This window comes from Gymnoscopelus microlampas (genome assembly GCF_963454915.1).
Source record: "Gymnoscopelus microlampas genome assembly, chromosome: 21".
NCBI lineage: Eukaryota > Metazoa > Chordata > Actinopteri > Myctophiformes > Myctophidae > Gymnoscopelus > Gymnoscopelus microlampas.
The window spans coordinates 42,756,212-42,771,250 of NC_139958.1; the positions used below are offsets into that span (position 1 = coordinate 42,756,212).

At 40.0% G+C, this 15,039-nt stretch overlaps 1 protein-coding gene and 1 pseudogene across 3 annotated transcripts in view; one reads left to right on the forward strand and one right to left on the reverse strand.

The window, feature by feature from the left end:
• Positions 1-1,399: 1,399 nt before the first annotated feature.
• Positions 1,400-4,039, reverse strand: LOC311038102 (E3 ubiquitin-protein ligase TRIM39-like; annotated as a pseudogene). Its single transcript has 2 exons — positions 3,363-4,039; positions 1,400-2,524 (listed from the first exon to the last, which is right to left on the reverse strand). The product of its transcript is annotated as an E3 ubiquitin-protein ligase TRIM39-like (transcript).
• Positions 4,040-9,539: 5,500 nt separating this feature from the next.
• The window catches only part of srek1 (splicing regulatory glutamine/lysine-rich protein 1), a 28,338-nt gene continuing 22,838 nt past the window's right edge, over positions 9,540-15,039 (forward strand). The window contains exons 1-2 of one of the 2 annotated variants that reach the window (XM_084047444.1): positions 9,540-9,775; positions 10,940-11,073. In XM_084047444.1, coding sequence (XP_083903570.1) covers positions 9,642-9,775; positions 10,940-11,073 — 268 coding nt within the window. In that variant the 5' untranslated portion in view covers positions 9,540-9,641. The other variant, XM_084047445.1, reaches the window with a different exon arrangement.

Sequence of the window (15,039 nt, forward strand, 5' to 3'; positions counted from 1 at the left end):
TAACAGGACCCACTGGGTCATACATGCGCAAATGTACCCTTAACATGTTGAGTTAAATAATGACCATTCAGGATTTTACTGTGTAATGAGTTTATTCACTGTTGTCACCACAGGTAACAATACATTAATGCAATAAAACAGTAATACTCACAGGTAATGATAATATATAATACAATAAAACAATGATAATGATACAATAAGTAGATCGGCTATTTTCAAAAACGAAGTTACATTTTGAATGCAGAACCTTCACTTGCAACAGAGGATTTTCATATTGTGGTATTGCGTTCCTGGGTTTTGACAGTAGTGCTGCTGTTTCTCTGGCAGGTGAAGAGGTCCTTCCTCCTCCTCCCTCTCCCTCTCCTCACAGCAGGAGCGCACAAATGGAACCTTCGAGACGTTCGAGTCCACATTGAAAGACCAACAGGCTCTATGCACAGCAGCCATATTGGAAAGAAAATGGGCCTATTCACAGGTTTTACCAATGATACTAATGAAGGCTTTGTTCCAATTCATGTAGCACAGTGGTTCTCAAACCTTTTAATTTAAGGACCCCCGTAACTCTGAGAGTGTACAAATGGAACCAAATGGACTGTGCATTCTCAGAGTTACACACCTTTAAGGGGACATTTGGAACCCCCTCAAGGAACCATGATGGTCCCTGGACCACACTTTGAGACCCACTGGTGTAGCAGAGTGTTCATTATTATCATTGGTAACACCTTTGAAGGAAGTAAGGAAAAAGCCCAATTTCTCTCCAAAACAATATCCCAGTGTCCCTGGGCTGCTATGTGTGTGGTGAGCTTGGAGATCTGCCATTTTCGTTGCATATCCCGAAGAACACCCTTTGTGGTGAAACATTAGTACTTTCATTAAAAGCTCACTGCATTGTGGCCATGAATTGTGCGACTGCAGCATTATGTACATTTGGCATGTAACCACTTGTGGAAATTAATGGTGGAAATTAACTATAAGTACTTTCACTCAAGTACTATACAAGTAATTTTAATACTTCATATTTCTAATCCACTTCATCCCAGAGACAAATTTGGCCTTAAGAGGCTTCCAACAACTTGGGATGCCCAAAAAAGCAGCAAAACGGCTTGAAAAACTCTGTGCTGTATAGGCCTCTGTGAAAATATGGTGAAGACGTCCATACCCCTGAGGGGTGTTTGGGTATTTGTCTGGGATTAGCTGATTGTATTTTTATACAGCACCTTGTAAATATGTGTCCTTGTATATGTGGACATAAATACATTCTTAAATTGTGTTTGTGTGTGTCTTTTTTGTACAGTGTATTAATGTTCTTAATATCTCATTGAGGCCACCCATGAAATTCTAATGTTATCTGTTTCAATTTACCACAATCGTTTTGTTTGTAATTCAAACATTTAAAGTTAAGTTCTTGATGCGTTTCAATATAATGCATGTACAGTAGCTTGACTGACAATAAACCTCACATCAATCTCCTCATTACGACAATAAACCTGTAAATGAACCCTTCTATACACACATTTGATTCCTAAATGAAAACTAACCTTTTCATGTCAAACTGAGGATTAGTCTAATCTGTGTGATTGACAGGAGAGATGATCAGAGGGCTAGAGTTGTTACCATCATCATTAAGACTGGGACTGAAGAATGGATGTAGTTTCTCAGTGAAGGTGCAGCCAGTGAAAGAGTAGAGATGAACTCTGGCCTCCACATCATAAAAGGAGACCAGACCCTCCTCATAATCCACAAACACTCCCACTTTCTGGACCTTCTCTCTGACAGGGAGGAGGACAGGAGGGCCAGCAGCAGCCCTGTACTCATTTCCATCCCTCAACCGTATATCCCAGTAACCATTGTTGGGACTCAGTTTGATTTTTCCCTTCCTGTTGATGGACTCTCTGGCCACTCCTACATCCCAGGAAGTCTTGCCTTTAACCTGAACCTCATAGTAAAACCTTCCTGAGAAGCTTTGTTTTCCTAAGACATTGGCACATTGAGAGAATCTCTCTTTGTTTTCTGGGAGATTCTTCATTATGTTTCCACAACTCACTTGTCTTCCATCCTCAGACAGGATGAGAGAGGGATGTGCTGTATCAGGGTCCAGAGTTACATCCACTGCATATTGCTGGAACCTCCTCAGCTCTGCATCACACAGGTTATTCTCCATCTCTTGACTGAGTGTCTTCTCCAGCTGAGCCACAGCTGTCCTCACAGTCCCCACATATGAAGACTGAAGGACATTGACCATTGTCCAGTCCTTGGTGGGTGGAGGGGTGTTGATGGATGTGAAGTTCTGGAGGAGGTGGAGGTGGTCTTCAGTGTGTGAGAGCTGCTTCAGCTCAGAGCTTCTCTTCTTTAATTCAGTGATTTCTTGTAGCAGCTCCTTGATGAAGCCTTCAGCCTGTTTCTCTGTTGTTTTCTGCTTCTCTTCAATCACATCAATGAGCTCAGCCTGGCTTCTCTCAATACATTTGATCAGAGAAGTGAATATCTGCACACTGTCTGCTATCTCTCTGTCTGCATCTTTCTTACTGAGTGTAAGTGTCGGGGACACTTGCTGGTTTTAACTTCAATTATTTTGGTTTGAAGTTGTTCTGTTTGTTTACGTTATTTTGGGATACCTTTATTTTGACACTTCCTGTACATTTGGTTTACCTTTATTTTGAAACGTCCTGCCACCGCACCGGCACGCAATTAAACCAGCTCGCTTCACACACTCCCATGCATTCACACTCAGTCTGTGACATGAGAAAGAGACGGCGTGTGTGTCCCTAGCACAGAGCAACACGGTATGTTTGTTGGAAATGCCTCGCACTTATTTTGATAAATGTTGAATCCAGACATGTGTAGCTTCAGTGTACTGAGCAGTTTGTATTTTCCACAGTGCTGCTGTGATCAATGTTGACAGGCAACTATTATGATGGGTGACGATGAATGAAGGTTCCAGGTGGCATTCAAACAACTTACTAGCCCCTCGATAGCCGGAGCAAGGTATAGGATTGTTTGTTGGTTTTCCTTTGTTATTTACTTTGGGCTTAATTACTTCGTTTTGTTTGGGTCTTGATACTTTGGCTATGATGCATTTTGCTTTATGTCTTTTTGGGTTTCTATGTTAAATTACCTTGCTTATATTGAATCACTGAATTACAATCGACTTAAAGTATTTTATTGTTGAATTGTACTGAAGTAATTGATTCAAATGCACTGCTTTTATTGTTGTATGAAACTATGAAATATTTGATACATTTTGTAAAAGTATTTATTCTCTTTCTCATAGTTTTCACGGTGTTGATCCATGGTGCTTCCAAAGAAAATAAAAACACCCGTTGAAACCAATCCGCTTCATCCTTTACATCGAGGGCGCTTACACTGAGCTCTACAGAGTGTTGGACCTCCTGAATCTTCACTTGTCTCTCCTGGATCATCTGCTGAACTTCATTCTCTGTCTTTCCCAGCTCAGCCCTCTTTTCTTTAAATTCTTTTTCCAGAGAGACAATTTGATGTAACTTGTGGTCTGACTCGGTGCAGAACTGACAAACACACATGAGGTCAGTCTTACAGAACAGCTCCAGAGGTCTGTCATGTTTCTGACACATAAAGTCTTCCAGGTTCTTCACAGGGTTGATTAGTTTGTGTCGTTTTAACCCTGTGAGTCTCTGATGAGGCTCCAGGTGAGTCTCACAGTAGGAGGTCAGACACACCAAGCAGGACTTCAGGGCTTTGAGTTTGGTCTCAGTACAGACGTCACAGGAGACTTCCTCTAGTTTAGCAGTATCTTGGTTTGTGTTGGAAGGTGTTTTCAGCTGTTTTGACTTCCTTAACTGATCAGCCATCTCAGAGAAGATCTTATTAACAGAGAATTCTGGTCTCGTAAAGAAGGTTTTGTTACATAGTGGACACTGACACACATCCTTAGTGTCCCAGTAATGTGTGATGCAGGTTTTGCAGTAGTTCTGTCCACATGGAGTGGTGATTGGATCAGTGAACACATCCAGACAGAACACAGGAACTGCTCTTCAGACAGGAGACAGCTGGCAGACGCCATTTCTACACACTGAGAATAAAAGTGAAAGAAATGTTGTTTAGTTGGCCGGAAATTATGCTTTTGCCCTGGTCCGTCTGTGTCTGTGAGCAGCTCATCTCTGACACCACTGGACTGACCGGCGTGAAACTTTGCTCACACACTCCCAGTACGCCAACGAATAACCTCCACCCCAAATGTTTCAAATTAGCCTCATGGTGGCACTATAACAGGCCACTTCCCTTTTTAGCCTACATCTCTTGAACTGTACATGCATTTAAAAAAAGCAACTATTAGGTCTTGCCCATTTCCGTCTGACAACTTGACAAGATATTATGACATTTTGCGTTTTCTTCAAAACACCCTTTATGCTAAATTGGTAGCCTACACTACACATTGTCTCTGAAGTCATGTGATTAAGATGGATCTGTCAGATTTTTCAGATTCCTCTCCGATCGATTGGGTATCATTTGCAGGCCCTGGATAGTCAACCAGAACTGGCAGAGATCTGCGGTCAGAGGAGCACACTTCTCTAGTTCTGAATCTGATCTGGGTCATATATTAACTGACTGATTAGGCTATTCTGTACTTTATGGTTACTCACCTTGTTTTTTTATTTTAGTTTTACCAAAGATTGGACTGGGGAATTGAATATGAAAATATGGCAAGATTATTTTTGGATCCATTTGTAAATATTATTAATAATAATATAAATCATTATCTTTGTTACTCACCAGTGTTTAAGCTGTCAGTTGACCTATTCGTGTAAAACGTCGTGTTGAAAGAAGGTTTAGTAGAGAGTGTGTTGCTGCCACCAAACCAGTTTCACTTTCACTAGATTTCCTCCTCATCATGCTGTAGCTGTTAACCCTTTACTGCCACCACTAGTGGTGGAAGAAGTAGGCCTACTCAGGACTTTTACTCAAGTAAAAGTTGCAATACAACTACAATATAATATAACAATATAATATAACAATATAAAATACTCTGTATTGGCATCAAAATATACTTACAGTTCTAAAGTAAAAGTACTTTGATTTTTCAACAAGCGCACAAGGAGACTTCTGTTGTTATGTTTTGCATAGTAGTATATCTGTATGCCATTAAACGATCTATGAATTGAATACAAAAGGACCCCAATGGAAACAAGCCATAGGATTTATTGGGTTTTAAATATCCTGACCTTGTATTGAACTGTACTTTCCTGTGCTAAATGCTAATAAAGTATTCAATCAATCAATCAATCAATGTTACAGAAGAAACACTCGAATACACTCTAATGTGTTGCATTGTGACTGTAGTCTTGTCGATCGGCTATTTTCTAATAGACAAAGTATAAATAGGGCGTAATTGGTTAAAATATGTTTTGTATTAATCCTATATTAAAAATATAGGCAATGGGAGGGCGGGCAAACGGCTGGTGGGCGGACCTCTGATGTCACGCTCATGTCAACATGACTCAGCCATAACCATAAAAGGAGTTCCCAAAGGAGCTCGCCCAAATATGGAGTGTGTTGTCTAACCTCAATGTGACGTCATATGGCATCAGGCACAAACAAATCGAAACAAGTCGGCTCTATATGGGCACAAAAGGGGCATGCCCATAATGGGCATATTTTAATGACATCAGAATCTCCATATATGGGCATTAATGGAACAAGGACTGACAGATACGGAGATATACATATTTGGGCATATCAGTCGGATCGGCAGTGTGACGTAAGTGTGAGGGCAGCATAGCGGCCTGAATCTTTAGTAATCTGAATCTGCAAAGTAACTAAAGCTGTCAAATAATTTTACTGCAGTTAGAAAGTAAATTTTTTACTTCAGAGATGTAAGTATGAGTTGAAGTATGTATAAAAAAAAAAAATACTCAAATCAAAGTGCCTAACGTAGTACTTAAAGGGATAGTTCACCCCCAAAATGACTTTTTTTCTGTCGATTAGTCACCCCATGGAGACTTGAATTCACGTTTGACAAACGTGTAAAAAGCTGTGTACTTTCACTTCGTTTTTTTGTTTATTGTTTATTACGGATGCCCATTAGCCTTCACCGCAGTGAAGGCTACTGTTCCATGGGGTCCTACTTTTGATGACGATACTTTTTTTTTTGTACTTTTAACCAGGTTTAATTTTGAATACAGGACTTTTACTAATAACAGAGAACTTTCATATTGTGGTATTGCTACTGTTTGTAGTTCCTGGGTTTGGACAGTAGTGCTGCTGTTTCTCTGGCAGGTGAAGAGGGTCCTTCAGCGCCCTCTTCAGGTGAGTCATTCTCTCCTAGATTACAGGCATCTCCACCAACATGGTGATGTTCATGTCTTCCTCCTCCGCCCTCTCCCCCTCAACCTGCTGTATGGGTCTTCTGGGTGAACCAACGGTGTCTCTTAATGTCCGGGATGGAGATGCGGCCCTCTGGACTGGCCAGCAGTAGTTTAGACAACAGACTGAGCGGTGCGGATCGGATCTTGTTCCAAGGTGGTAGGTAGATTTTCTCCTTGACCTTGAGCCAGTCTTGATACTTCTGACAGCTCTCGATGGACAGCTCCCAGGGCCGATCTCCGGTCAGCATGTCGGTGAGAACGACCCCGCAGGCCCACACGTCCACGGGCCGGACCCTGTTCCATGTTTTTTGGACGAGAACCTCCGGAGCCATGTACGCGTACGTCCCGCCCCGCAAGGTGAAAAGGCGCTCGCTGCTGTGGCCTTTGGGACGAAACACTCGTGCCGAACCAAAATCCGCCAGCTTCAGGTTGTCCTTGTCGTCCAGCAGTATGTTCTCGGGCTTGATGTCCCCGTGCATGACGCCCACGGCGTGCAGGTACTCCACGGCCGCGATCAGCTGCTCAAAGTACCTGTGCGCTTCTCGCTCTTCCAGCCCCACACCGGGCTTCAGCCGGTCGAACAGCGCCCCTCCGCTGCAGTACTCCAGGAACAGATAGACCGTCGGACCCTTCCTCCGGTGTTCAAAGAAGCGCACGATGTTGGCGTGGTCGAGGTCCTTGTGAATGCGGACCTCGTGCAGGACAGCGAACAGCGTGAAGCACTGAAAGCACTGAAAGAACCATGGGGCGTCCACCACTTTCATGGCGACAGCATCCTTAGTCTGCTGGTTCACCAGCAGTTTCACCTCTCCGAAGCTTCCTTTTCCTAATGGCCGGACCACCGTCCAGCCTTGTGGAACCTCCTCCATGTTGCACTGATGTCACTCTGATCAATATTAACATGGCTGAGGTGAGCTGCTTTTTATATGCAACATTTGTCAACAAATGAAAAAAATAAAACATGGCAACGTCACCTGTTTAGTTTACAATGTAAGCGATTGCGTGCAACGTCGACGCTACGTCACTCACTGGCACTGCTACGAAAGCCGTGCGTGACGTTCCCGACCGTTCATCAACCAATCAAAACCATGGCAACGTCCCACGGTGCGTTTTTTTTCTCTTTTTTTTCAAATCTTTATTAATAGTCTCATGAAATACAATACGAACAAACACAAACAACATACACAAACAAAGAAGTTATCAATACATCTATATAACATCATCAGAGCCAGGGGGATTTACTAGCAGAAAACATTAAAGAGTGAACACAAAAAGTTTCTTGCAGCTTTCTTATTTTTTGAGTCACATTATTTTAATGTACTGGCTTCAATCTCAGATACAAAGAATGAGGGTTTGGAATGACTAAATTTGGATTTCTGTATATGAAATTTAGCTAGAATAATGATCAAATGAATTATGAATTCCTCATTTTACTTCTTATTAGCCTACTATTCTGAAGCCAAACAGTACATTTTGCCAGTAAAAGACTAAAGTCAGAGTCAACATTATCATTGTTATGTTCTTAAAAGTGTTGACAAAAACTAAAAACAACAAATAAAACACCTAACGTTAGATCAGTGGTGAAAAGTAAGTACATTTACTTAAGTACTTAAGTAAATTTGTGGGGTATATTTGTACTTGAGTATTTCCAATCTCCAATACTTTTACTTCTACTCCAATACATTTCGGGGACAAATATTGTAGGCTACTTTTACTCCACTACAATGATTTGAAAACTTTAGTTACTACTTGTCATATATAAATTATTAATATAAAACATACATTAACCACTTTAGGCCTATTTTATACATACAAATGTGTATGCTATTTTCAAATATTTTAGTACTTTTACTTTGTTACTTTAAGTATATTTTGATGCCAATACTTTTGTACTTGTAACTTTTATTTTATTACATTTTGAATTCTGGACTATTGGACAGTATTGGTACTTTTACTTAAATAAAACATTTGAGTACTTTTTCGACTGCATTAGATAAACAAACACGACGTATGTGTTTATTTCTAAGTGTCTGTTAAGCGTTGTTTTCGTTTGTTTGTTTGTTTTATGTGTACTTTTATGTAACACGGATGTTTGCTGTGCCCTGCTGCTCAAAAGGGGGTATTGCATCAACAAAGAACTGTTCAGTGGTGGAAAAAGTACTCACATGTTTTACTTAACTAAAAGTATCAATACTGCAATGTAAAAATATAGTAAAAGTCCAGAATTCAAAATTGACTTGAGTAAAAGTACAAAAGTATTGGTATCAAAATGTACTTAAAGAACCAAAAGTAGAAAGTACTCATTATGCAGAAATTATGTGAAAAACACTAATATATATTTCCCCCATCCTGATGAAACCCTTCTTTAGCGCGCATGCACGTGAACGCGCGCGTACGTTACGTGCGCGGGCACCATAGCGGGCACGATCACCACCACCACTGCACTAGGACATCCATACCTTGGGGAGGCGCTATAGTTTAAAAACAAAAACAAAAAAGAAACCATTTGTACAGCGTTGCCATGTCTGCTTATTATAAGCAACTTGGGGCTTGTTTTTTTTCTCTAAAGATGCCTGTTGCGTTTTTTTGGGCATGTTTCCAAAGTGCAGCGAGATTGTAGATCTGCTATTTTCAAATAGCCGTTATAGATTAAAAGTGCTCATGTGGCCTAAAGCTTTGGTTCTCAAAGTGGGGTCCGGAGACCCCCAGGGGTCCTTGAGGGAGTTCCAGGGGGTCCCCAGCCAAATGATGGATAGTAAGGAACCAAATGGACCCTTATAGGGTATGTAACTCTGAGAGTGTACAAATGGAACCCTGACGGGTCCATTTGGTTCCATCTTAACACTCTCAGAGTTAAATTTGTCATTGATTTTAGGATATAAATTGGGGTCTCAGATATAGAAATGCCATTGAATGGGGTCCGTAGCTTCTTGCATGTCAAAATGGGGGTCCTTGAAATTAAGATGGTTGAGAATCACTGCTAGAGCCGTAAAAATCTTCTCTTATGGGGTTCCCTGAGGCATATCTTTTCAAATGGGGGTCCGCAGGCTAATAAGTGTCAATTTGGGGGTCCTTGACAGCATGAAAAACCACTGGCCTAAAAGTGCTTCTTTTGGGCTTGTTTTCATAGACCCGTGTTGCTTATTTCTCTCACAGAATCTGGCATCACTGTATTTTGTACCGGAAAGCAGAGCGGATAGTATTATTCACTAACAACACAAATCATCAACACAACCTAAAAGAGAAACACATTCGCGTTAATTTATTACTATTACTGTGTATTTATATATATATAAAAAAATGAGTGGAATAATATCAGGAACCACCGCTGTCGTTCAAGTCACGAACCTGTCGTCCGCGGTGAGCAGCGAGCAGATGCGCACGTTGTTCGGCTTCCTCGGGGACATCGAGGAGCTGCGGCTCTACCCGCCCGAGTAAGTGTGACCCTGGGGCCGGCGCGAGCCACTAGGAAACGGCCCGGCTCCACCCGCGGCCTTTGCATAAACACACATCCTATGCTGCTCTTTTTTTAAAGATGTTTTTATATTTAATGCTGTGTGTAGCGCGTTGTAGGTCTAACTCTGTTTAAAAAAAGTGTAATACAAATAAAATACATATTATTACTATTATTATTTATTATTATTCGGCTTCCTCGGGGACACCGAGGAGCTGCGGCTCTACCCGCCCGAGTAAGTGTGACCCTGGGCCGGCGCGAGCGACTAGGGAACGGCCCGGCTCTACCCGCGGCCTTCACATAAACACACATCCATCATATTATGCTCTTTAAAAAAAAAAAAAAAAAAAAAAATATATATATATATATATATATATATATATATATATGTGTAATGCTGTGTGTAGCACGTTGTAACTCTGTTTTAAAACGTGTAATACAAATAGTTTTATTATTATTGTTGTTATTATTGCTTGGCTTCCTCGGGGCCACCGAGGAGCTGTGGCTCTGCCCGCCCGAGTAAGTGTGACCCTGGGCCGGCGCGAGCGATCTAGGAAACGACCCGGCTCTACCCGCGGCCTTCACATAAACACACTCTTCATGTGGGGGGTTTCGTCTCCGTAAACACTGGTTTTAAGTAGCTATACCGAGTGGTTTTCTGTTAAGTTTAATTTTTGTATTCTCTTATAATCATAATTACACTAATCGTTTCAGGGAAATCATTTTTCATTTTATTGATTTATCTTTCTGCTTCAATAGTAGTAATAATAATAGCGCTTTTCCAAGTGCCCAACGTCGCGTGTACATAAAGACACACATATTTTGCTCTTTAAATCACGTTTTATACAACATGTTTGTTTTTATATTTAATGCTGTAATGTGAAGTTCTTTGTAACTCTGTTTTTAAAAAGTGTAATACAAATAGTTTATTATTATTATTAATATTGTTATTATTAATATATTTTCACATTAACCACTTTCTACCTGGTGTCCCTATTTTGGGCATGACGTCATAGGCAAAACATAAACATTCCATTTAATTTTATTCATGAATAGTGCTTTGAATTAAATGTTTTTTTTTGTGTGGCCTCAGTGCATATTGAGCTAATAAAAGCTTTGTTTTTTTCTGTTTCTTCTTTTCCAGCAATGCACCTCTGTCTTTCTCGTCCAAAGTGTGTTACATTAAGTACCGAGAGTCTTCCAGTGTTGGGGTGGCGCAGCATCTAACCAATACTGTTTTTATTGACAGAGCTCTCATTGTTGTCCCCTGTGCGGAAGGTGAGTGATTACATGACATTAACTGTTGATCAAACATGGGGCTTAATGTTGTCACAATGGATTCAGTACTGCATCCTGTTTGTTGTGGTCGATTAGGGCTGTCACGATTATGACATTTTACTAGACGATTAATTGTTCGCTCAAATAATTGCGATCAGCGATTTAAATGCGTTTCTGTCGTTAAACATTATTGGAACGTTGTGAATAAAAATTACATTTCTGTTTTGGCTTTTAGCCTTCGTAAACTAAAGGAGCACAGTGCAGATATGACAAATAATCTTATACTTAAAAAATAAACATTGATAGTGGAAATAGCATCGCGATGCGTTTTGAGCTTGTAGATCTGCTATTACCACTATTTAAAAAAAAAAAAGAACATTTTAACATGGAAATGATTGATGATTATGCAAAACAAAATTGCGATCATCTCAAATAATTGCTATTAGGAGATTATGTAATAATTGTGACAGGCCTAGTGGTGGAAGAAGTAGCAATACCACAATGTAGAAATACTCTGTTCCAAGCTAAAGTCCTGTATTCAAAATTGTACTTATAAGCGTTAACTACAAAAGCATTTGCATCGAAATATATTTACAGTACTAAAGTGAAAGTACGCAAGTAAGTGCTTTCTAAAAAAAATAGCCGCTCTAAAAGCTCACAACGTTGAGCTTGTAAGATTGGCTATTTTTGAATAGCCAAAGGACAAAATAGGGCTCATTTGTTAATACTCTAAATCTGCATAGCAACTAAACCTGTCAAATAATGTATTGTAGTGCATTACAAGTACATTCTTTACCTCTGAGATGTAGTGCAATAAAAGTATCAAAGTATCAAAATATGCAAATACAAATGTACATAGTTGCTGACTGTTTGTTTGGTAAGAATGAATGAATGGTGTGAGGAGTTCGCTCGTAGCAGTTGCTGTTCCATCCACGTGCTCTTACGTTGTCCTATGTGCTGCGTACATTATTTGACTACATACTAGTGTAGACGGCTTGTACAGTATCTGCCAACTTGCCCTAGACCGGTTGATATCCCATACGCTGCATATATACATCCATAGAACTTTCAGTGCCAATTCGTGGAGGGAATTCATTTATCTGTGGCATTGTAATTCGTAGCGCTCTTGTTTGTAGGAAACTAATAATGAATCGCTGAGACTGTGGTGGTCAGCTCTTACTCTAGCGTCAAACCCTTTGAAAGTCGTGGTAGAAAACACGTGTAAAATGTCTCCACTTTCCATGAGATTCACATGGACCACATTCTCATGACGAGATGGCGTTCAAAGCAGCACTAAACATTATATGTATAAGTGAGCTTTGATTGATTATTGATTGATGTTTTGACAAAAAATTACCATATTCTTGTACATATCTGGATAAGACACAGAAAAGCCTGAGAGCTTATTTCCATTGTGGTCCTTTGAGTGTAAATGTGTGTAACTGAGTGCCATGTGTTTGTTTTTGTAAATTAGGTTTGCTTGTTTGGGGGAGGGGAGGTAGCAGAGACATACAGATACATTAAATCAATAAATCACGCACTCATACAATTTCATCGTATGTGGAGGGCATACACGGAGCACACACAAGTGGAGATGTTTTTACGTTTTCTGCTATTGAAGGGAATTGGAATAGATAATTTATGACGAGAGCTGACCACCTGTCGCAGCAATTAATTATTTGGTGATTACACACACAGCGCTACAATTCAAAATGCAGCAGAGATGAATCCCTCCACAAAATGTTATTGAGTGTTGTATGGCTGTATGGAATATCAGCCTTTCTGGGATTACATGCCAACATACAACACCACAACATCGCAGTAACTCTGTTTAACAGCGGACGCTATTCCAGTTATCTAAAATTCTAGTTAGAGTAAGTGACAACGCTTTATGTGGGTTTTCATCTCTGTAAACACTGGTTTTCAGAAACCATTAGTGATTTTAAGTAGCTATACCAAGTGGTGTTCTGTTAGTTTTCCTTTTTTATTCTCTCATAATCCTAATTACACTAATTGTTTCAGGGAAATGGTAAAATAGCTATGACAAAAAGGCTAACTCCATCTTTTTTTTTCTCTTTTTCTCCTTTTTGTTTATTTGTTTGTTATTTTTGTTTTATTTATTTTTCTTTTGGCGACAGTGTTGTTCCCTTTTTATGTACATTTAAAAAAAAAAAAGAGCTGTATCTCCTCTTTAACGTTGAAAATGCTTTTTTTGTCCAACGTGACTTGGTTGCAGGATTGGCTACTGAGTTTATTAATTTGGTTTTGTATGTTTTTTCTGTGTGATTATGTGTGCATATCAGATACTAGCTGGCCCAGCTGTTACACTACTACACTAGCCTGAGTCAGGCTTTGTTTTCCAAGCCACTATCCCCGATGGGCCACCGCAGCCTGCAAGGGGGGAATGTGACCAGGAGCATAAGCCCGCTGAACCTTCCAAGATGGACACCTTGTCTCTTTTTATTTTGTTTTATTTAATTTTTTATTATTTTTTTCTTTTGTTTTCCTTTCATACTTTCACATGTTGTCCACTCTCTGCTCTCTCTGTCTAGAAACTGCAGTATTGCCCTGTCTCTAGCATTATTTGTTTTGTTTTTTTTTGGTTTGTTTTGAATTTTTTGTCCCACCCCCCCTCTGTTTCTCTACTTCTGCAGCTTGCAACGTTGTGTTTGATTGTATTCTATGCAGGTTTCCAAGGCGCTCAGACCGGGGAAATGTGTGTGTGGCACACATGGGAGTTCTGTGAAGAGATCACTAACACCTAACGCTCTTTGTCTCCTACTCTTGCTTATAGATCTAGCGTCTAGTCAGGATGCTATTACTAGTGTCTAGTCATGATAGTGTCTTAGCCAGAAACCCACCTGTTGCCTCGTCGGCAGGAAGTATATATCGCAGCCATTCTCAACCTTTTTAGCTTCAGTTTGATCTGCATTAGACCACAACAGACCCCCATTTGATAGCATTTTTCATTTTTATTCAATCTCTGGGACCCCAATATACTCTGTAAAAGAGTTTGTTTAACTCTGAGAGTGTACAAATGGAACCAAATGGACCCGTACGGGTCCATTTGGTTCCATTTGTACCCACTCAGAGTTACAGACCTGCAAAGGTCCATTTTGGACCCTTGGTAGTCCCCAGACACGATATATTGGCGCGTCATTGCTCAAATAAGTCTTTCATCGTTCCAGTGTTTATGCCAGATTTTTCTATTGCCGTTTTGAGCGTTAAAGAAGCACTTAGCAGTAATGACACGTGAAAAACAATAATGGGATTCGTAACTTATTTTACTCTTCTTCTTTTTTTTTAATTCAAAGCTGTGACTCAGGCATTGATGCTTTAGTCTACGCCATTTGTTTGAACATAATATCGACTAGCACTGGAAACAAGGAAAGAACAGGCTTGTGTTTTAAATATATGGTCAATCATATTTAGTGCCTTCAATTCTGATTTAGATTCTTCGGTTGACTTTTTATTCCTCTTGATAACTGGTTTGATGCATACAGTAGCCATGATGCTTATAGTACAACAGTAGCTTGCCCCACCATTGCTCCAGTTAAATAAAAAGCTCATTTAACCAGGAATGAGATGAAAAAGAATAATCCTAATCGGTTGTTTCTGAGCTAAGTCTTGGTTAACATTTCCTACACTTCTCTTAAAATTGTTGTTCTTTTCTGTATTTGATGTCCTGTGTGCTATTAGTGATGCAGCCATTGGGGTTGTCTTGTGTTGCACACCTTTCCACACTGCGAAACCAAACGATCGCCCAGGGAAAAGAAAGCGCCCCATGCTTGATATCGTATGGTTCATGACCAATATGTTTCCAGTACAGGTGACCCATACACCAAAGTGTTGACTCATTATCTGCATTACTTTGTTCTTTTCTTTTCGTTTTTGATCTATGAAAAGAAACCAAGGACAAAAAAAAAAAACATTACAATTATTTTGTTTGTGAAAGAAACAGCTAGG